Source organism: Perissodus microlepis, chromosome 15, assembly GCF_051167445.1.
Source record: "Perissodus microlepis isolate ML-2025 ecotype Zambia chromosome 15, ASM5116744v1, whole genome shotgun sequence".
NCBI classification, from domain to species: Eukaryota; Metazoa; Chordata; class Actinopteri; order Cichliformes; family Cichlidae; genus Perissodus; species Perissodus microlepis.
Genome location: NC_140475.1, coordinates 31,344,299 through 31,368,990, shown reverse-complemented (window position 1 = coordinate 31,368,990; position 24,692 = coordinate 31,344,299). Strand labels below are relative to the sequence as shown.

The following is a 24,692-nucleotide window of genomic DNA, read 5'->3' as shown; positions in this document are numbered from 1 at the left end:
AAAATTGAATAGAATATCAGTCCATCAAACTTCACTCATGTCAGACAATCTGACATATCTGATAATCACAAGTGAAAGTACCTTAACTGCAGATAGTGCAGTTCCATCAGGTAGTTGAGTTAGCGTGAATGGCAGAGGTCTGAAATTTGCTCACCTAAATGGAATGAAAATTGTTTTTCATGGTATGTGTTACACCTGTACTTGATCTTTGACAAGCCAAAATATCTGCTGTGAAAACAGCCGGTTTTAAAAAGTCCAAATGAACATTTGAGGTGGAATAAACCACTTAGATTATTTGTAAACTTTTAAACTGAGCTAAGTTCTATTTATTAAGCTGAACCTGTATATTACTGAAAGACCAACAAGGACAAAATTCAGTGGTGAGAGATTGTAGATGAAACTTTCTGCTGAAGTTACCATAAAACACAGAACAAGATGCAAACAAGAATGTATCCAGCAAACTGACATCTTTGTGAAAGAGCCAAAAGTATCACCACTGTTACCCTTGGGGTGCTGTAGCAAGCTTTTTAGGCTCAAGATTAACCTGTTTATTAGAGCAGCGGTCCCCGACCTTTTTTGCGCCACGGACCGGTTTATGTCTGACAATATTTTCACGGACCGGCCTTTAAGGTGTTGCGGATAAATACAACAAAATAAAACCAGCACCGGTACCAAAAAAAAAAAAAAGATTTATTCATAACACACGGGAAAAGACCCAGGGAAACCGAGTTAACTATAAAAAATAACAATAAAAACCGATAAAAGCCCTGAAGACCATAAATTTCATACCCGAGCCTCAACTCTTGCGGCCCGGTACCAAATGGTTCACGGAACCGGTCCGTGGCTCGGGGGTTGGGGACCGCTGTATTAGAGTGAATGTGCAACCAGCCCCATGAGTTTTCTCTCAGCGTGACTTGGGTACATATTAGCTTGTGAGGCAGGAACAGAAGGTCTTGTGCTGCCATGATGCCAGGTCTCTCTTGGAAATGAGTTTTGAATCTCAGTGAGATTTTTACCTGGATAAATAAAGGATTAATTAATAAAAATTAAAAAATAAGCTATATCGAATGTCCAGTCCAACAATGAAATGGGTAGATGTAGTATTCACTCCCAGATGTCTTTGATAGGTCATCCTGGCAAACTCGAACAGGTAAACCTCAGGCTTACGTCCAACAGAACGGTTTCACAGTAATTTTCTTTCACTACTACAATTTGAGCTAAAATACTCAACAGTACACACACCAGTAGATCAGGTTGAAGAGGATATATGCGCCTGGGAAAATCATACGAGAGTATGTGTCAATGGCGTGGGTGTTCTGAATGATCCGGAAGCCACGGATGCCCTTCTTCTTGGTGCCAGTGGACTCGTTGTCCAAAGACAGATGCACTACCATCTGTTCCTGTTTATCTGATATGTCCTCGGCAACCATCGAGGCTCTTGTGTATCCCGCCAGACTGTTGGCATCTTCCTCACTGTATGTCCCATCTAGCATCATGGTCTTGGTATGGGACATGCCACATGTGCAAGGGAGTGTCTGGGACTAGGTGAAATAGACAAAAGGAATCATAATTAAAAAGGTTTGATCACTATTTGAGATGTGTGAGTTTTGAAAAAGGTGCCTGTACCTGTTCCTTAACTTTTTCTCTGAGTTTGCGGTCTTTCCCATCCCTCAAAGTTGTCAGGTAGTTTACGGCAGCGTATTCTAGCACAGACAGGAAGACGAAGACAAAACTGACCCAGAGGTAAATGTCCACAGCTTTGATGTAGGAGACCCTGGGCATGGAAGCATTCACTCCAGTAATGATGGTGGACATGGTGAGCACCGTAGTTATACCTGAAGAGCATACAAGGTCTTGTTAGCGCAGCAGTCAATGAACTACGACAGAGGGTCATTTTAATGGCCAAAAAGAGCTAACTGATTTCCATTTTCACATTTTCACATCTGATGTCCTTAGGAAACATATTTAGTTTTAGCAGGCAAGAGTTATAATGATGCAGATCCTCTTACCTAATGAGACTCTGGCAGGGACAGCCCTGCGGTCAATCCAGAAGGACACCCAGGACAGCATCACCATTAGAGTAGCAGGGAAGTAGGTCTGCAGTAGAAAAAAGAAGATGTGACGCCGCAGCGTGAAGTTGATGTACAGACGGTTGTACCAACCTGGAGATAGAATAAGTGAGGAATAAGTAAAACACAATATACTTTTCGCTTTATGTGTTAGAGGTAAAACAGAAAAAAACAAGGTAAAATGACAGAACATGAGGAAATTAACAATCAATTCATTAAAAGCTCTTGAAAGCTATTTGGTCTTTCCTTAGATTGGAATGGAAGAAATTGCTTCTTCACATGTGCTTTATAAACATAACAAGTTGAAAAGAGGAGTTTCTGTAATTAATTGATTGATTGCAATGTTGTGTGGTGGCTTTTACAGAAAGGCAAGCAGAGATGATTATTAGCAACTTTATCACAGCCAATCTTCTCTACATCATACATGTTAGGCAAGGTGGTTATTTAGAAGTAGAATGTGACTCAGAGCCTTCAGTTTTCAGGCTCCTCTTCTATGGAACCAGCTTCCAGTTTGGATTCAGGAGACAGACACTATCTCTACTTTTAAGATTAGGCTTCAAACTTTCCTTTTTGCTAAAGCATATAGTTAGGGATGGATCAGGTGACCCTGAATCCTCCCTTAGTTATGCTGCAATAGGTGTAGGATGCTGGGGGATTCCCATGATGCACTGAGTATTTCTTCTTCAGTCACCTTTCTCACTCACTATGTGTTAATAGACCTTTCTGCATTGAATCATGCTTGTTATTAGTCTCTGGCTCTCTTGCACAGCATGTCTTTTTTCCTGTCTTCCTTCCCTCTCCAGAACTAGTTGCAGCAGATGGCCCCGCCCCTCCCTGAGCCTGGTTCTGCCAGAGGTTTCTTCCTGTTAAAAGGGAGTTTTTCCTTCCCACTGTCACCAAAGTGCTTGCTCATAGGGGGTCATATGATTGTTGGGTTTTTCTCTATATGTATTATTGAAGGGTCTACCTTACAATGCAAAGCGCCTTGAGGCGACTGCTATTGTGATTTGGTGCTGTATAAATGAAATTGAATTGAACTGAATTGAATTGAATGAAGGTGGTTAGCAACTGCAAACGTATCTATTCTGCTGCTAAACCACTGAATCTTATTTACTTGCTAATGCTAGCTGAGTTTAAATAACACATTGAAATTGATCTAAGAGCAGCAAAAGTCTTAAGTTCCTTGAGGTGACTGCTGTTGGGATTTTGGACTATAGAAATAAAACTTAATTGAACTAAAAGCTGAGCCTCACGTGCTCCTCTCTCATCAGTTTACACTCAAAGACCAGAGATTTATCCACAATGCACATGTGCAAACCACCAGAATAAAGCTGCTGGCCTCTCAGCCTACCCAGCTCCAGTCATTGTTACTGGGAGATGGACATGCTCTAAGAGACAGAGACACACTTTGCTATGAGATGAAATATGCACAGCTTCCAGCTGCAATATCTGACTGTAGCCACAAGATGGCAGTAATGTAAGGGCCAGATGTACATATTAATTGATAGACTAGGACTTTTTGACAGAACTGTCTGAGATGAAAATTGCTCTACTTTGGTAAGTTTTAACATATAATTTTCTATTTTTAGGTTTGACAAGGCAAATGCACTTGTACTAATGTACTGATGGATAGCCACTGCAGAACTCTAATCTGTTTGCCACATGGGCACACAGCCTACCTGTGGGAACCAGAAATCTGGCTGGGTTATAGGGGATCTACTTATTACTTACCTATGTATTTTACTCAGAGACATCCAAATTAATTTATAACTTTGTTATGTTTGCATTGTGTTACACTGTTTATTTATCTTTTCGTTGATATTCTGGCTCTTCATTAAATGAAACTACCATAAAAATAAGAGATTTTTTGATATCTTTGTAAGTCTTCAAACTGACAAATTTAGCAGGGAATCAAAGCGTTTTTTCCCTCCACTCTATGAACATGTTTTGGGATTTTTTTTTTAACTTGCCCCACTGAGGTTCAGCATAGTCAGCAGGATGACTTCTGACTGTAACAGCTGGATCTGGCTGAGCCATCAGCAGACATCAGAGGAAATATGTAAACCTCTCCCAACGTTTGGCTTAGTTTACTGATTAAACATGAAATTAACTCTAGAATCTCTCCCAGATAATCATAATGTTGATGCTAAAACAGGATTTTCATATATGGTAGTTTACAACAACTTCAGATTATTTCCCCTAAATCTTTGGTTTTTGCGGAGCAGTTGTAATAGTGACCAATCTAGTATTACACAAAATATGTATGTGTAAGTGAAATCTGGGTTTGTTTTCTTTCTCAACCTGTGCTGCTGTAGAAAGCCAGCCTGGAGGTAGTGTGAAACTTCTGAATCAGGAACTGAGACAGAGAAATCCTGTCATCTGTGCTCAGGGACTCATCGCCACTTTTCCAATAAAGCATCAGGTCCTCATCTGTGTAAGCATCTGCAGGACAGAAAGTAGGAATGGAAACAGCAGTCATCTGAATGAACATAGCTGGACCTGGATAAGAAAATAGAGCAAATTCATAAATTCAATAAAAGCTTGTATTCTGCTGATGGCTGAGTTTCAAATAAGAACTAAACTAATACTAATACTAATAATCAATTCATAATTTAGTAACCAAAGCCCCTTTTTGTTGTAGGTTTGCTCATTTACACAAAAATAAACAGTCTCTAATTTTTATGGTTGTCTTTTTAATGAAGAAAGACCGAATATCAACCAAAAAGCTGACAAGACCAAAGAGCTGTCAAAGGATATGAAGAACAAGGCTGTGTTATAGAGGGCTACAAGACCATCAGCAAGAAACTTGGTGAGAAGGTGACACTTGTTGATGCAATTATTCGAAAATGGAAGAGTGGAGCTCAATGCAAAATTTTACTTTATGGGGTGAAGACGATTATGAGAAAGGTGGTGGATCGGCTTAAAACTACATGAGAGGAGTCTGTTAACGATCTGAAGGCAGTTGGGATCACAGTCAGCGAGAATACCATTAGTATAACACACTACACTGTAATGGACTGAAATTTTACAGCACCTAAAAGGTCTCCCCGCTCAGGAAGGCATCTGCGTAGACCCACCTTAATTTGGCCATGAACATCTAAAAGATTCAGAGAAGGCCTGGGAGAAAGCGCTGTGGTCAGATAAAACCAAAATCGAGTTCTTTGGTATCAGCCGTGTTTGCAAAGAGAAATGCTGGGAATGACCCAAAGTCTTCCCACAGTTAAACACAGATGTGGAAACATCATGTTGCGTGACTTTTTTCTGCTAAGGTAGATGACGACTTCACCGCATTGACACCGCAAATCTTGGATGACACCGTCCTTCTAGCATGACAGTCACCTAAACCACACCACAAGGCAACAAAGGAGTGGCTAAAGAAGAAGCAAATTAACATCATGGAGGTGCCTAGCCAGTCTCCACCTTTGGTTTGGATTTTTGGTTGACATTCTCAAACTGTTAATTTCTTTGTGAGTGAACTTAGAAATTTAGCAGGGGGATAAAATTATTATTTCCCCCACTGCATAGCAGCACAAGAAGGAGTCTCATGGTCTAAGAATACTTACAACTCTCCAGCTCCAGTGTACATGTCTGTGAGTCCAGAGGGAAACGACTAAAATCCATGTTGCAAGCTGCAGTAACTGTTACTCTGTGGAATTAAAGCAGAATATAAACCTTAGTAACTCTAGACAGGTGGCCCTTTCTTGCAAGGCATTTGTTTCGTGTCTTCACCTCAGACTGTACAGAACATGACCATCTGGGAAGACCCTTAACATGATGTTGTCAGTAGTGGTGTCGTGGATGAAGGACCTCTTGGAATGGACAAAGAACACATCAGGTACCCATATTTTCTTCACCAGGCGACCGTCAAAGGTCATGCTTTTGTTTGTAGCGCTTGGGAATGCCAGCCTTTCATCTTTCCAGTAGTGCCTCAGGTACAGAGTCATGGTGAAGTCCTGAGATAATGGGAGAAAGAAGACAGCATTGGCATGAAAGGGTCTTGCTATCCCTAATTTATTTAATTTTTCCTGGGATTACATCACTGCAGCTAGTGGCTGCTGGATTATTGAAGTTGTTTACAGATAAATGTACAGTAAGCCAAAATGCTGAACATATGTTAACCAAGTACAGTCCACAGGCTTCATTTGGTCCTAGAATGCCCTCTTTTTTTTTCTCCTTCATCCTCTACGTTGCTCTGCAGGCAGGAATGGTTACGCCCGTGCATGCCCCCTCCGCACCACAGATAATCTTTTGTCCTGTTCTCGTAGTATTACAATTATATAACAACAGATTTATAATGACTAATGACTGTAGCAACATGTACTCTTGGCACCAAGTGAACAAGTACCTTTGATGTTGCATAAGACCAGTTTAGGGGCATGTCTGAGACTTTCACATGATTAATAACTTATGTCTACTAATCAGAGATGATTCCACCTTTAAAGATCTAAAGTATGTATTCTTGCATATTTCCAGTTCATGGTTTTAATAACCCATATACTGGTATACTGGGTCAAAACTGCTTTGTAAGAATAAATTGAATTTTCTGTCTTTTATTTATTAAAAATTGGATTTAACAGAAACAAAATAGCACATTTTCACATGTCACTGAATACTGTGCTGAGGGTTTTTGTTGCTACAGTCTGGTATAATTTAGTGTCTAATGCTACCTAATAACAGTGAGTGTTAGACAGCCACTGCTGGAGTATTACAGAGCATGTTTTCTGTCTTTATGTCTGTCATTAAAGCATACTGAATGGCTTGCATTCTTCATTTTCTTCCACTCATCCAGGCTGGGTTGCAAGGACACCCAGACCTCCCTCTCCCCAGTCACCTCCTCCCGCTCATCTGTGGGAACACAGAGGCATTCCCAGGCTAGCTGAGAAATTGAATTCCTTCAGCATGTCCTGGGTCTGTCCCGTGCCCTTATTCTAGTAGGACATGCCCAAAACACCTCACCCAGGTAGTACCCAGGTAGTACCCAGGTATGATCACAGCTGAGGGATCAGAGTGCAGACTGACTGGTAAATCTTTGTTATTATGCTCTTTATCACAACGGACCAATGCAGCATCTGCATCACAGTAGCCATAGTCCCAATCCATGACTTCCTTCTTCCCTGACCCATGAATAAGACTCTGAGATGCTTAAACTCCACTTGGGGCAGTAACTTGTCCCTGACCCAGAGACTAAAATGACTCAGTTTGTTAAAATTGTGAAGTGACACACAAGCGCAGTCAGTTTTAGTTCAAAATCACATGCCAAGAGCCGCATTACTTAGCATAAGGTCACAAACTATGAAATTTACCACCAGGACAAGTTTTACTGCTGCTGGTATTGTTTTGGTTGGAGGTCATCTCTAAGTTAAATGAGAAAATTTAAAATCAGGAAGTTTGGTAATCCATTTTCTTTTATAACATCTTCATCTGACATTCCAAATAAATTGGAGAAATGTTTAACTCTTCTAAGCATGCACTCTTAAACCTTTGCAATGCCTCTTCCACACAGCAGTAACTGCTGCAATATCAAGCTCAAAAATTAAGACGTGCCTTTTTAGCATTGAAAACTGGCACAATTAGCAGTGAGTAACTAATTTGCAGAAATGTGCAATATGGTCAGTTTAAAAAAAAAATCCAGTTTCCATTTCTTACACACAGTTGTCCATGTTCTCTTTGCAAATACTAACAATACTTTCTGCACAGCAGTTTAAGCTCACACACCTCCAAAGATACAGCTGAAATAAAATCCTGACAAACAGTTTTTGCCTTGTGTACTTCAGACTGTTTTCAGTGTGTAGGACAGATTTGGGCTAGTTGGCACGTTGTTTATTACCGCCACTGTCACAATCTGAGGGGACAGACCGTGCGGTGGTGTGTGTGGAGGACTCAGGTGCAGACACAGGCGTGGACACGAAACTGAGTTCGAACGAAAAGCGAGCCTTTATTGTGGCTGAAGACAAGGAGTGCAAACAAGGCAGAAGCGCAGTGACAAAACTAAACTATAACTAAACTGGGAAAGTGATACCAGGATAAACTATGAAGACACAGGAAACCATAACTATGAATACAAAAGACTGGCTGTGACAACATGGAGGGCGGGAACACAGACGACACGACACAGACTGTATGAAACACAGAGACTAAATACACATGAGGGATGATCAGGGGAAGTGGCCACACATGGGAGCACAGCTGACACACATGAACCTAACGACAGGACAGGAGAAGTGAAACTGAATACACTGACAATGAATACAGACTTTCAAAGTAAAACAGGAAACATGGAGATTAGACATGACATGAACTAAACATAACCACGCAGACATGACGCATGAACCAGGGAGACTTAGTACAGGGGGAGATGACATAAACAACTAAGGAACAAAAACTAAACTGCAATCTAGAAATTAACTAGGTGAACTAAGCTAGGCACAAATGAATACAAAAGATACATAAAACTCGAACACTGGGTCGCTCGACCCAGGACCATGACAGCCACACTAGAAGGCACTGTGAAACTTTGTTGATATCACATATTTAACCATTACGAGCTGTCCATTTTACAGCGATCATTTTGTAAAACACAAATAGACCGAGTTGAGGAGGTATTCAGAGTAATTTCATGTGTTGTTGTGTGTGTTTTCGGTTTTTGTTATTAAGAGCTTTGGCAGTATTAGACACTTAATAATAAGGTAAAGCCATGGTTAGGATCAGTTTGGTGCTATATAAATAATATTGAATTGAACTACAGAACACTGACCTGTTACTACCAAAAACATCTACCGAGAAGAAGTGAATGAAACCATTTCATATGTGCAAGTTGCCACATAAACAATTGTCAGTTTGTCAGCACTAATCAAGAAAATCTACTGGAAAGCTCCATCATTAAGGCCTCTGATATTTAATATGACTTTGCACCAACAAAAAGTCCATAAGTGTGTATACAACATTGCAGTGGCACAGAAAGTCACAATCTCAAAGCCCTGGAGTAAAACCAGTCAAGCCGATGCAGACTGGTTTAGTCGCTTGCTCAAACACTGCCCTACTCTTGCCATTTGATCACCACAGACCACAAGCTTGGCACGCACTACAAGTTTCAACAGGGAGAATGCTGGCATGTTCTTTGACAACCAGGAGCAGATCATGTTGAAATACAGATTTGAATTGAATAACTTGTGGAATGAAGCAGAAGGGGGGGGCATCATATCCTTTATTCCCTCCAAATTGCTCACGTAAACTCAATCCCATGGACGGGTCAAAATATGGATCTTTTAAAAAGTATGTCAACTCTGCCCGTGATGCCTGGATGCTGCCAAATGTTATTCTGAGGATTGTGGCCATTTCCTTCCCAATAGCTGCAACCCCTACCAACATCCAGTATCATTCAGGGTAAGTGGCATCTACCCAATAAATAGAGATATCTTCAGGAATTTGAGTTTGCCCAAAGTTTGTCTTCCAACCTTATCTGGGTTACAGCAGTGCCTGGCTCCTCCCACCTCCACTGAACAGAACAGAAATTTGTCCACAAATTCTTCCCAGCCCTCCACAAGTGGAGCCCCTATTGAAGTAAAGCAGAACAAGACCAGGAAGAGAGCAGTTCTCTGATGATCAGGAGTGCTTCTGCTTGGTTTGTGTTGAGCCTTATATCAGTAGCTGGTCCAAGGAAGAATGGCTTTGATGTGTCAATGTGTGTGCCAAAGCTGGGCTCTCAGATGATATCAGAAAAAAAAAAGTTTCTAATTTTTTATTAAATCACAATTTTTACTGATATGTCATTGATAACTCTGGGGACAACCAACCCCAAAGCGAGGTTGGTTGTCACAAAGTGTTAGTGTCACCTAATTAATTTTTATTCCAATTAATTACAAAAATGTAAAACACCAATTTTGAGCCAGCACCTTGAGCCTAATGAAGGAGTAGTTATTGAAGGATGTTTTACTGATCAGCAGTTTATGTAAGAGTAAAAATGCCAGCCCTGTTCTACCCTACACTTAGCATATTTTAGCCATGGTCTCTCATAAATTAGACTTGGACAATGCTATATTTATTAAGCACTGGCAGATAAAATCTGCCCCAATTCCAAGGCTTGACACACAAGTCATGTTAAGCTTGGGTGCTCACAGATAATGACCCTCTGTTTAAAGTCCATATTGTAACACGTTAAGTTGGTGAGATGGGGCAGTTTGGTTTGTGTCCTGGGAAATTTGTGTCATGTTGTGTGATTAGTTTCATTTTTAGGCATTAAGAACTACTTAACAAGATTATGGCATGGTTGAAAATTTGCCCCTGGCTGCACATGATACTTATGCTGTGTGTCTAATTGAGGTATCAAGTGAACTGTTGGGATTATTGCCATAACCTGTTGTGTTTCACACTTCCTTCATTGCAGTAATGAAACCACTTATTTATATAGCTCCAGACATCTGGACATTACTACAGCAGTCTCCTACCAGCTCTGGAAATTTTGATGTCCAAGTCACTGGCACTGTTTTGTGTTTGTGCCACAAATTTAGGTGACGAGATGCTGGGTGCACTACAAGAACTAGCAGTTTCCATAATCACTATTCCAGTATTCTAAATGAATGGGGTCACATGTCTGATAACACAGTCAATTTTGCATGTCTCTTAAACTTCAGTGTCAATTAAACATTCAGCCTTACAGGTACTTTATCCAAATACTTGTTAAGCTACATTTTGTGTAATGCAAATTTACATTTAATGCATTTAAAATACTTACCATGTCTACCTCTGATATGCTGTCCAAACTCTCCACCTGAACGTCCACCCCAACAGGGACAGCTGGACCTTCAGATATAAACAAACAAATCTGAAGTGGTGCCAAAAGTACATACATTCTGTACTTAAGTAGAAGTGCAGATACTAGTGTTAAAAATACTCCAGTAAAAAGTTGAAGTACTAATTCAACTTCTTTACTCAAGTATGAAAAACTATCGGCTCTGAAATGTACTCAGAGTAAGAAAGTAAAGTAGCTCCTTGAAGAACATTTTTACCACCTATTTTTATGCAAAACTAACTGAATCCTGTGCTATATTAATGCCATGATAAAATAACATTAGTATAAAAGAATACCAACTTTATTTCAGTCTAAATTTTAATTCTAATACAGGTCCTCAGCTTGAATCAGTTAAGTGGAACAAAATAAAAACATAGCTCTGTTTTCTGTTGCCTGTGTTGTAGTGGCTGATTTTGCCTATAAACAGGAAAATGAACAGGGAAGAGGTTAAAGCAGATTTTTAAAAATCTGTTCAATAAGAACATGTAATTAAAAGAATGAATTGATTTATTGATGAACAGAAGTTAGACAGATGTATTTAGTGGTTAGACTCTGATGGCTCGTCTTGGCAGAACGGAACCCCAGCTGTGAAAGGGACAGGGATGTTCAGTGCTCTTTGAGGATTTACACAACTGAACTGAACAAGATATGAGCAGATGTTTCATGAGGTGTCCTGGCTGATTTCCATCCTCTACACGGACAGTACACTGTTTATGCTTTATATTATACACTCTACAGCTGGTAAGGTTGAATAACAGAACAGCAGAACAGCATGAGAGAGGTGTGGAGTGGCATGAAGACTGTGGTGGGGCATGGCCTGCGGTGTCATGCAGGGAAGGTGGACGTACCTGCACGGCATCCGCAATCACGCCCCACTGACTTAAATATGGTACTGGGCCCTGCAGTACTGTTGTTGCTGTCAGTGTGTGTGGCTGGCAGCGAGAGAGAGCTGCAGTCAACTGTGTGTATACAGCAACCAGCAAATAAACGATGCTGCAAAGCATGAAGGTGCACCCGGGTCTGCTGTGGGTTTGTTACAAAGACAATCACTGGATTCAAGCCATCCAACAGCAGGGGAGCTGGGGGTGGTGAGGACAGAGCCAACGAGTTGAATGTGCTTTTCAACAGATTCAACACTGCAGTGAATGCTCAGCCCCCTACTGACTTACCTGTAGTCAGCGTGCAATCCACAGCCACACCACTGTCTCTCCCTCCCTCTCAACACTGCACCGTTGCCTCCTGTAAAAGTCCTGACACCCCTCCCCCCCATCACTTTCACTAACGACCAGGTTCAGAGGCAAATGAGGAGACTCCACTCAGGCAAGTTTGCTGGACCAGACGGGGTGAGTCCTCATGTCCTCAAGGCTTTGTGGAGTCTTTCATAAACTGTTCATGTTGAGTATGAGTCTGCAGAGGGTCCCAGTGCTGTGGAAGATGTCATGCCTCGTCCCTGTACCAAAGACGCCACGTTCCAGTGGCCCCAGGATTACAGGCCTGTGGCACTGACTTCCCACGTCATGAAGACCTTGGAAAGACTCATCCTTGACCAGCGACCTATAGTCAGACCACATCAGGATCCCCTTCACTTCAGAGGAGCTGAGGACACCATCATCTGCCTACTCAGTCGTGTCTACACCCATCTGGACCAGCCAGCGAGCACTGTGAGGGTCATGTTTTTCGACTTTTCCAGTGCATTCAATGCCATCAGACTAACCCTTCTGGGTGATAAGCTGACAGTGATGTAGGTGGATGTGTCTCTTGTGTCCTGGATTGTTGATTATCTAACAGGAAAACCACAATGTGTGCATCTTCAACATTGTGTTTCTGACAAGGTTATCAGCAACACAAGGGCACCACAAGGGACCATCCTCTCCCCCTTCCTCTTCACCCACTACACCACAGACTTCAGCCACTGCACAGAGACCTGCCATCTTCAGAAGTTTTCTGAAGATGGCACGAGCAGAATCATCTGCAGCTCAGTGTGACAATGACCAAAGACTTGACTGCGGACTTTAGGAGGACCAGGAAACCTGTGACCCTTGTTTTAATCCAGGGGATTGATGTAGACATTGTGGAGGACTATAAATACTTCAGAGTACACATAGATAATGACCTGGACTGGGTTAAAAACACCACAGCACTCTACAGGAAGGGCCAGAGTCGTCTCTGAGGACTTTGAACATCTTTTGGACAGTGCTCAGGATTTTCTATCAGTCTGTTGTGGCCGCTGCCATCCTCTATGCTGTTGCATGCTGGAGCAGCAGGTTGAGGGTTGCAGATGCCAACAGACTCAATAAACTGACGACAAGACCAGTAATGTTGTGGGGACGGAGCTGGACTCGGAGACGCAGATGTTGTCCAAGACAAAGACAATGTTGGACAATACCTCCGACCCACTCCATGATGTGCTGGCCAGTCACAGGAGCATGTTCAGTGGGAGACTTAGATTACCCATAATGCACCACTCAACATCACAGGAAATCATTCCTGCATGTGAATATCTCTGTACAACTCTTCCATTTAATGCACAGTACACAGTGCAATAGTTACACACTCTTTTGCATATGCTCTACAGTAAAATAACAAATAACAAAGTTTTACAGTTTAGAGTAAATGTCTGTCATATATTTAATCTCTGTAATATTCTGGATATTTATAATTGAGCTATTTGTATATATATTAGAGCTATTTCTTATATTTCTTACTGTAATATATTGTATTATTTCATTAGTTCAGTCTGTTACTGTTGTTATCTTGGAGCAACAGTAACCCACATAATTTCCTTAGGAATTAGCATAGTATTCTGATTCTGAATTTACTGAATGAATCTCAACATCATCAGTTTAACTTCAACTTAATCACTGCTAGTCTTTATGTACCTAACTGACCATGAGCACCACAACTGCTGTGCACCAGTCGACACACTATTCTTTACTTTGAATCTGTCACAGTACAGCAAACTAACCTGTTTATTGTGCAGTAACCTGCAAAGTATTTTCATGCAACCTTTCAATAGCACAGTCTACCTTCTCAACATGAAAAAATGCAATGACCCATTTGAAATTACCTGCCACTCTTCTTCTATAGGACTAGCTGGTACTGCAACTGCAGTTTATGGAAACATGCAGTTGTTCTGGTATTGTGCCAAAAAATAAAATAAAAATAATAACAATGATAATAAATGAATAAATAAACACTGGCCCACTTTAACCTCTGACTATGGCACATTCCTTTCACCCTTGGTGATTAATACATGAATGGGACTGTCTCCTGTGTTACTGTTTAGGCTCAAATCACTGTGATGTTTAAAGTTAAAATAACACATTAAACCAAAGGTAACAAGTCTGTTTTGAAAATGTAAGGAGTAGAAATTACAGATACTTCTTAAAAAATTCAGGGAGCAAAAGTAAAAATTACAGTACAGTTCAAATACTTCATTACTTCCCACCTCTGTAAATAGTATATTACAACACTGGAAATAAGACAATGAGAATAAGTAGAACCTAAAGTACTTTCATTATTGTCTTTAGTCTTTATTGCCCAAGGATAGAAAATGTGCAGGCGCATGCCTGTGCACAGAGGAATAAGCACACCTAAAAAGCTATTTACAAATTAATAATAGTGAAGACATCTATTAAAATCACATTGCTTTTGAAACATTATCCAAAAAGCTAGAACCCTGTGCAAACTGTAAATAAAAAGAGGTACAAATGATTTTCTAATAATTAACTCTATATTCAACTGAAATAATAAAATGAAAAAATAACCAGATTGTCACTGACATTTGAAATCCTGCAAACAAATTTTAAATTTGCTGTTAACATATTTCAATGATTACAAGCCCAGGAAACATGCTACCTAAAAAAAAAACCTTATTAAGTTCACCTTGACCTTAATAAGTAAGTAATTAATAGTAATAGTTCATCATAATTCAAAAGACTGAACAAGGCCTATACAAAAAGTTTAACCAGTAAATAATAGTATTTCTCATTGACAAACTGCAAAAAAAAAAAAACTAGATTTCATCATCTATAGTACAAATATTTAGAGAATCAAGAAAAGTCTGTGCATAAAGGTCAAGCTGAAATAATTGGCTAGCAGGTAGCACTGCTGTCATGGTCCAGGGTCGCTGATCCAGTGTTTTAAGTTTTTGTTGTAGACTCATTCTTCTTTCTTTTGGATTTAAAAGATGACTTATGGTCAAATTTTGTAATATTTAGTTTTGAGTATAATATTTTGTAGTGCATCTGAGTTCTGTTTTAAGATTTTGGTTTCTTATTTTATTATGTTATATATCTGTCGTGTCCAGTCTGTCCCAGCTTCGTCTTTTTGTTTTGTCGTCACTGTCTCCTGTGACATGTCAGTCTTGTCTCTCCTTTTTTATTTACCTTTCTTGTTCCCCCATAATGTCCCTGTATCTTTCTGTCTTGTCTCCATGGTCCCTGTTAAACTGTGTCCAGTTTGTATGTCGTAGTCTTGGTTGCAGTGTTAGTTTTATTTTGACAGTCCCTCATCTTGTGTGCATTATATTTGGTTTTGCTTCCCCTTGTTTAATTAGTCAGATTCAATTCAGCTGTGTTTGCAGGTGTTGGCACTCTGACATAATCACCTCTTGTTTATTTAAAGCCTCAGTTTGCTTCTGTTATTTGTCACGTCCACCCTCAAGCTGTGTCTCTCGCTGTGTGCCTCCGGTTAGGTGTCTCTCGTCAGATTATTTGTTCCTGCCTTATGTTATGTTTACTTTGAAGCTCTCAGCAGTAAAGCTCCTTTTGAATTTTAAATCTTGCTTTGTGAATCCTGCATTTGGGCCCTACTCTCAACACCACACAGTGGAGCCTTGACAACACCTTTAAGAAGAGACATAGATCTATATTGACTCAGAAACTCTTCTATAAACTATTGCTTATGAACACAGTTTGTCACTGCATCCACAAATGCAAGTTTAAACTCCAGCAGGAAAAAACAAGATCTCAAAGTTGAACACTGTCCTGAAAATGTCTTCCTTTTGGCCAGACTCTGGTCTGACCTAAAAGAAGACATGTTGAAAACGATGGACACCGAATCCTGAGGGGTAAGGTCTATGGTGCACTAATGCACATTTGGTAACTTGCACATCTGTAAAGGCAACAATAAAACTGAACTATGCACAGGCATTTTTTTCCATGCTTATATCAGTAAGATGATGACAAACTGGACATCCAACAACATGGCCCCATAGCAAAATCGCATGCCTACCTACAGTTCCCACTGAAATTATTGGGTACATTTTGAAATTACAAGAAAGAAGCCAGTGAGGGCCCCAAAGTGTTGAGCAGCTGAAATTCCATAACAGACAAGAACTTTTGGCTTTCATAACTATAGCATATTGTCTCATGAATGGGTAAGTGTCTAACTGTTTGTTTCTGATGACACAAACTAAGTGTGCTTTTTTGATTTCAATAGAAATGTGACATCAGATGTGATGCAGTCACTCTTATGATCTGCAAACTTGCTTTCAGTGCATTCCCTTACACAATCCTAAAATAACAGGCTGGACTATCCCGTTAAAGCCATTAGTAATAACTGGTAATTTCACATGAAAGGTTGAGTTAGGCAGAACACAGCATTCTCATGTTTGTTCCCCTGTGTTGTTTAGCTGATGAAATGATTATATTTAAGGCCAGTCTGGGATTTAGAGGGATATGGAAGAGTATCCTAGCAGGCTCATAACAGATAGAAACAAATTCACACAGCAGTCTGTCGTTTCTGTATTAAAGTCACATTGGCTGCTGTGGTGTTGTTAATCTCTGCAGCAGTGAGAGAGTCAGCCTTACATAACTGGTTGCACAGCAAAGCTGCTACCTGGAAGAAGGGATAGTAACTCGTGCCCAGCTCCAGCTGTCAGTGTTCTCCCCTCTCTTACTCACATCATATGTCACATGTCACGTTCCGGACTCACTATAACTCCTCCTGAAGACACGCCCCTTCAGCTGACATAACACTAGATGCCTGCAGAGAAAAAGCCTCAGCTAGCAATACTTTTGGAGCAGGATTGCCTAATTTCTGGCTACAGTCAAAGTCCATTTTGAGCCAAACAGAGTGACAAGGAAACAGCGGTGGTCTATCCAGAGGAGGAATACAAGTTTTCATGTTCAATAAATTACAGAGAATGTAAAGCAGGTATCCGTTCTTCTTCCAAACATTTATAGACTGATGAGACAGTTGCATGAAGTGTCCTATGTGTGGATTTGCCAACAAATCAAAAGTGCATCATCACTATGGATTCATCATGCTACATTCGTGCTGTGGAAATGTGTTTGATTTCTTATTTTTTGGTATATTTGTCACAAATACATGTTTGATATCACAAAACAGAGTATGTACAAAATGTGCCACAGTGTTGGCGTGACAGGTTTTCACCCAGGGAACCAGGGTTTGCATTTCCTGTTAGTTTAACTGTTGTTTAAAATTTTAAAAATACATAAACATATATACGTTTTTGGTTGCTGTTGCTGTTAGATTGGAGTCATACAACTGTGTAATCTTTTTTGTAAAGATAAGGAAAGTCTAGTCAACTAGTAAACTAAAATTTGCTCATTCAAGAGTAAAATTATTAAACAGATTTTATTAGTAGTAACGCATATTGCTTTTACAAGTTTGTTTCTTGGGATGAGCCTTTCGTTTCCATTTCTCCATTATCATCAGTAAATTTCAGCTCATGTCATAGGGAAAAATACTTTTGCTTTATGGCCTATGGAGCTTTAAGGACCTTGGAAAGAAAAGCAACTGGACTTCTTTAAGTTTCTTGAAGATATTTCACCTCGTATCCAAAAAGCTTCTTCAGATTTAAGGGCAATTGTTGGAGAGTCCCAGGTATTTAAGCCCTAGTGTGGGTGTCCCACTATTATTGACCCACTGCTAATCCTGTGCCTCAGCACATGTGGGGCTGCTATTTATCTAGTTCTTTTGTGTGCTAAATTGACCAAAACCAAACCAAAAAACCAAACCCCTCCATCAATCTTTCCTTTGTTTCTATCTATTCAAATGGTGCAGTGTGGATTTTAAGGAGCGTCTCCCTACATACGTAATGTGATTGATTCTGAAGCACGAGTTCATTTTTAAATACTAATCAACTGCTTTTTATAGAGTCACATATCTAAGATTACAGCTGTAATTTTTCCTAGTCAGCCTTAGTTTTGAGAGCTTGAATTATTATCTTGTCCGTTCACCAGAATAGAGAGAGAAAACACTTTGTCCATTCCATGCTGAACTCTGTGTGGATTAACAACTGTAAATCCACTGTTGGTTGACTGTGCTTAGATTAGACAACTAGGCCTGTGCATTAAGCAGTGATTTTACTCTGCTGCGAACATAGACACAGACAGCTGGAGGAATAATCATTCCTGTTATACTTCTTTGAAGTCTTTGCAACACATGCATATTAAGTGCATTGCATTGCCTGTGGAACATAAAGTCCCCGCTGATGGGGCCGCACATTCCTAAAGAAATTGTCATGCACGTAGATGTCCACTCCAAACCTCATGCTCAGTGTCTAATGATGACATTTATGCAAACCTTGGCAGTTCACAGACAATGAAAATGTAACACACAGTAAAACCAGAAAGAAATCCCACTGCAGAGTTCCTCAGAGTGACATTGGTGACATAAAAATCACACCGTCTCAATACTAGAAATAGAACCGATCCATACAAGTGTATCTGCCCTGTTTTTTAGACAGCCATGAAGGTGGAGCTACATAAATACATTGCAGATTGATGTAATATGAAATATTCCAAATATTTCACCAAACTGTCTGCTACTGTTCATCTATTAAATGTGTCTCACCACAGTCCAATGGGAGCAGTGCAGGTGCTTTAATTATAAGCACAGAAACCTTATTAGCTCTCCTTATACACTGCTGACGATAAACCTTGTGTACTGTCACACTCTGATATACATTTTAGAAGCAGTTCAAACACTAAACACTTCTTTCATTAGTTACACTGCAGTCGCTACTTTTAAAGCCAGAAGGGACTGCAACAGCTGGTGCACGCTTTGACTTCTTCCTCATTTAAATGATTGCACGAGAGTCTCACAGGAGTCACGTGTTAAAGAGCACAACTGATCATGGAATGTTCTTTCTTTTTTCTTTTTTAAACTAAGGGTTATAAGGGTCAGTCAAGAAGGAAAGAGTCAGAGTGGTATCAACATTGACTTTAGGTTGAACAAAATTTGGAGAAATAGACTGGGAGACTATGTTAGTGAAGCGCTGAGCTGACGTATCCAGTTGGTTTTCTAGATTTCTCAGAAAACACATGTCTTTAAAGAAATCAAGAACACATTACTCTTATCATGATGGAAATTAGCAGCTATTGGAGCTTACCTGCGAATGCGGGCCTCATGGTGAAATCGTGTTCATCAATGCGCAGGAGGTGGCTGGTCTTTACCTTCCGGCTTTTAGTTCCATCCACAACTTTCTTTGATAGAGGACTGATGACAAAAACCAGACAGAGAAAAAAGGGGAACTAAAAGATAGGATTAAGAAGTAGTGAACCTTTGTTAAAAGCAAAAACTGTCAGGTGCCCATGACTCAAATCATTCTTACTCCTCATATTCGTCAGTAAATGATCCCTTCATATTGATCTTTCAATTTAGCAGTGGTGAACAACATCCACAATCCTCACTCATTGCAAAACACATACCAGATTTTCTATGAACCCAACAGGCTGATGATTCACAGCTGAACATTTGGGCTAAATTAGAAGGAGACTGCTCTGTGACAAAATAAGTCAATAGTTCAGTTGTGTAACCAGCTTATTATTACTTATTACTTTTATGATTTAAAATTAAATGACCTCTGCCTACATGTGTGAGCTGAACCTGTCACCCTGGTTGCCTAGAAACCTCAACTTCCTAATGTGATCATTTGTCTATACTAGGCCAAACCATCAGCTTTCCTAACTCTGACTAAAGAAAGGAAAAAGAAAGTAAAGATGAAATCAAGAAGTAGTACCACATGAGACTCTAAAAGTCGTGTGCTGTTTACTAATGCGGACGTTCAATTCAATTCAATTTCAATTCAATTTATTTATATACGTTGTCACCCTTAAACTAGAAAGACTGCTGTTGTTTTATTAATGGTCACAATGATAATTCTGTTAGGAACAAACAACCATTACACTATCCAAACAACAATAAATAAAATAAAATAAATAAATAAATCTTGGCTACTATCTTTTCAAACTTTGCTTTTATGACCCATAATTAATTTGCAAATATTTTTTCTTGAAATTTACAAATGTAATTGTGATTGAGTGTGATGAATACATTTATAATTATAATTATTATTATGGAAAGATTGTGGTCACAGTTAAAAACAAATGTGAACAATTAATTGCAACATTGGAATGTCGGGCATAAAAGACAAATGTGTTACACACCTGTCCTCCATCCTGTTCTCGGAGCCTGGCCTTACAATAACAACAGTGTCAGGTGTTCCAGCAAGTTCCCTATAAGACACATATTTATATTCAAATGACAAATCTTTAGGAACTATGTGCATTAATAAAAGTCAACTAACTTAAATCACACAATATATTGCAAAGTTACAAAATATAACACAATAAATCTAATACATATAAATAGCTCAATTAATAAAGACATTTTACTCTTAAATCTTGTGGGAGGTGAGTTGTTGCAAGTTAAAGTCACACAGTTAAATGCAATGCAAAGGTTGATTGATGCACATTTCTGAATTTTGGTGACAAAATAACACACTATACTAAGTTGCTGTCACTTGTGGTATGAATGGATCAAAACACTTCTAGAATACCCATAGCCACACATTCTTAATAAAGTAGTTGAGTTTTCTTTCTGTCTCTCTAGATAAAAGGTACACTGCTTCGTTTTGCTGCAAAATACTCCATTTCAGTGAGTATTTTAGGGCACTCACCCAGAACATCAGGGTGCCTCATTGATAGGTTTTATTAATTTATGAACAACAATGCAGCTCTGTCGCACAGAGGAACGAAACAGATTTTGGTATATACACTGCATGTTTGTCAAGACTGACACTGAATTGCTTTAGACATATGGAGAGGAGCGATGCGAGATATGTGTACAGGAAAAGATTGAATGGATGAGCTATTGTGGTGACCCTTATGAGTTGCAACCAACTCTATTTACATATAAAATAAAGGAAGAAAAGCAGTTAGCAAGTGTCCAAATAATTATGATCCACAAACACTGTAAGAGCCCAGTTAGAGGTACAGCAAAAATAAAATTAAAAAACGAGTATTAAAATACCCTGAGAAACTACTGGATGGGCAAAAGGGACAGAGGGGAGACACAGGGGAGACACATAGCATGACGGTTTATGACACAACCAGAAACTGAGGGAAACTGGGGGATTAAGTACACATGTGACATAATTAACTGGAGCTGGAACACACAAGAAAACACAAGTGAGCTAAATCTGAGAAACAAGACAAAAACTAAGCTGAGCACAAGGCACACAAGACCAGGGACTGGTGGTAAATTAAGACAGGAAGTGCAGAACATAGACTTGACATGTAAACAGCCAGAGAGAATGCTGATATACAAGAGGGATGCTTGGAAGGAAAAAATACAAAGACGTGATTAAGACAAACTGGACATGAGGGGGAACTAGCTGAGACTAAAAAACTAAAAATATCCATAAGTCAACTATGAACAATGGGGAATAATACTAAACATAGGGGAAGACTAAAACATGAGAAGCTGGAAGGAAATCATAACATCATAACTCAGAACTGAATCAAGAACACACAAAAACTGGGGGGAAACAGGAACCATGACACATGTGAAATCAGGAATAATCAGCAACAGATCAAAAATGAAAAGGAAAACTGAATTATTACGGAAGAAACTAAAGGAAACGCGAGTCTGTAATCAGACGTTACAGGATCAGCATCAGTAACTTGCACAGCTTGTTAGCCAAAGAGATTAAATCCAGGATATAGAGTCATGGAGTGCTCCTGGGAAAGGGTAGAGAGCTGACAATCAGCGAACGATAGCAGCCAAATAACAGGCAGAATGATAATTCCTAAAATTCTTGCCCCCTACGGACTCGTCCCTGCTCCCTTCACAGAAGTCCTGATAACTAAACTAACATCTGTATAACACGCTGTATCTCCAAGGATGGTTTTCTTTGCTGTAGATGATTTCACGAAGCTCGAGGACAGCGGATTGCTGTTCTATGGCTGCTTTTTACGCACGGCTTGGTTGCATAAACACAGTTAGTTACCACTCAAAAATGAACTGGACTGCAAATTGGTAAAATGTATTTAGCCACGGGGAATTTACACTTGAATGCTGTGATTCTATGTGTTCGTAGAAAGAAAGACTAAAGACTTAAATATGCTGTTCAGTGCCACACTAATGTTTTAATATGATGGATGAACCACGAGTGAATTATCTTGACGTGCTAAAAGATTTACGTCACATTGCTGTTTCATTTCATTTGGGGTTTTTGTTGTTGTTGTTGTTGTTGTTTTGTTTTTCTTTCTTTTCTTTTTTTTACTTTAAAATAAAACGAAACAGAGAACTTACTTTGCTGGCTTATGAGTCCCGGCCGGTGCCGACCACCGTTTTTTCCTACTTCTGTGTTTCCGGCATTCCCCGATCAGACTCACACACAAAACTAGAAGCAGGACCCTGGTGTAACGCGGCATGATGAGTTAGAAGTCCAGCTGAGAGTCGATTAGCAACGTTTTCCTTCCACGCGCAGCACCCTCCGTGAGCCGTACCATGTTTCTGTCTAAAGCAGGAAGACAATCGAGCTTGAGAGTCAAGAGACTGTGGTGAAGGAGTGCGCCAGTTGCTTCGCAGAGAGAGACTGATGGTGAAGACTGAAAAGCGCTGTGATTGGTCATCAAACTCCAGAGGTGCTTTTCGTGGATAGGAGCGCGCAGCTTCAGGACCACATGTAGCGTCACATGAAATAATCAAATATATAAACAAGCACATAAACATAATGAACGCCTGACGAGCTGGGAGTGATCGTTGTATTAATTCCAGTCAGCTGTATGTATGACGTTCCGGCATTTGCGATATCATTTTCAGTTTAGAATAGGAGATATATACATTATAAAATCAGAGGTTTCGCCAAAATCCTCTACTGTCAGTCAGGACATGATTCTCTACAGTAAATTTCTTCCCAGATAATCTGACGTCAACTCAGCACCAAATTTTCGAGCAGTCTTTGTGGGTGTTGAGGACGATGTGCTCTTAAATGATTAGAATGCATTATCCTATCAAGTGTTTGGAGAAACAGATGATGATTTTCTTTAAGCCCGCCCGGGTTCACTACTGCTGCTGCTGCTACTGGCAAGAGTAGATTTTACAATTAGGCAATAAAAACAAGCACAGTAAAAATGGAGGCTGTCCTCCTTAAACAACTTTTCATGTTGTTCAAATGTGAAAAAGAAAAGCCTACAAAAGTCCATGATAGCAGGAGTTAGATCCAAAAACACATTGAATAAAATCAGGATAGTACAGCTGTTTATTCTAACATTGGTATCTGTATTTTTAATTTTCATATGTTGACAGAAATTTGAACACAGTCTCTGTAATTACTTTTACATCTTTATATGACAAGGTTTGATAAGGTTGTATGAAGGCTCGAGGAAGGGGATGCAACACTGTGAAAGAAATACTGTATGTAATACTGAAAGAAATGATTCAACACTGGACATCTCTCGGGCAAAGAGAGCTGAGTTTGCAGGATACCATTGTGGAAGAAGCTTCTCCGATGAGAGGTGAAACGTTTTCACGAAACCTAAAGAACTGCGGTCGCAGTTCCTCAGTGTGATTTTTTTTCCCCTTAAAAAAATAAAAAAATAAAAAAAAAATAAAAATTGCACTCTAGCTCAGGGGGCGACCACGTGCCATACGGATGAGAGCGGCCGGTCCCGGTTCAAGTCCGACCCTTTGCCGCATGTCTTCCCCTTCTCTCTCTGTCGTTTCTTCCCTGTGTCTATCAAATAAAGCTGAAAGAAAAGTAGATTTTCTGAAAGTAATCAAGGCCTGTCATTTCTCTTTACTTAGCTGATTGGTTCTTTCTGATTTTAATCTATAACATACTTTGACCATCATCATTGCATGCATCATAGCTTCACTACAAAAACAGCATCAATTCAATGTCTTTAGAAGACTAAAAACTAGATATCTGATATGTCCTTTGATCATTCACTGTGGAAAACTTCAAAAAGTGGATATTGGGTGAGCTTTTAAAAGGTCGTATCGCCATGTGGGTGGCTTTACTGTACACTTTGATAGTCATCTGGCTTTAATTTTTTCTGTGTAAAAATAGTGTTCATAAAATAATGCCATTTTAATTCTTAAATGTAGGGTATGGCTATCGAATGAAAAAACAACCTTGGTGTTGACGTGTTCCGAATGAAGCATTTAGACATGTTGCATTGATCAAACAACTTTTTTGTCCTGAAGGCCCTGATTCGTTTTTATCAAAATCTTGCAATTTGAGCATGTAGAGCCTGAAAAGCAAGATAATATGCCCAAAGGAAACTGTAACAAGTTTAACAGGCAGTGAAACAATGAGAGAGCATCTATTGATTGCCAGACATTCTGGGATCCAGGCCCTGCACACAACTGCAAGAGGTCAACTTGATCATCAGAGTTTGACTTGATACATGCTCGATCATTCAGGTAAGAAAATCCCAAAAGGTTGATTCTGTTCATCTGGACGTAGTGTTTTCAGTGGGAGCAACTTTTCATCCAAGTGATTTCTTCAGTTTCAGCTACTGCAGGTTTCCCCAACCTTATAAACAGTACATTTGCACAATAACTGAAACTAG

At 39.7% G+C, this 24,692-nt stretch overlaps 1 protein-coding gene across 2 annotated transcripts; it reads right to left on the bottom strand.

Moving 5' to 3' along the window:
- Positions 1–930: 930 nt before the first annotated feature.
- Positions 931–24,672, bottom strand: LOC146372427 (gamma-aminobutyric acid receptor subunit rho-2-like). Of its 2 annotated transcripts, none has more exons than XM_084952235.1 (10): positions 22,426–24,672; positions 20,277–20,345; positions 19,220–19,326; positions 10,801–10,868; positions 5,799–6,022; positions 5,633–5,715; positions 4,371–4,511; positions 2,010–2,162; positions 1,627–1,835; positions 931–1,541 (listed from the first exon to the last, which is right to left on the bottom strand). In XM_084952235.1, exons 1-10 carry the CDS (start codon positions 22,545–22,547, stop codon positions 1,227–1,229), a joined length of 1,491 nt encoding a protein of 496 aa, XP_084808361.1. In that variant the 5' UTR covers positions 22,548–24,672; the 3' UTR covers positions 931–1,226. The 2 variants fall into 2 exon arrangements, with proteins under 2 accessions (XP_084808361.1, XP_084808362.1); XM_084952236.1 differs by having other exon boundaries at positions 1,639–1,835.
- Positions 24,673–24,692: the final 20 nt, after the last annotated feature.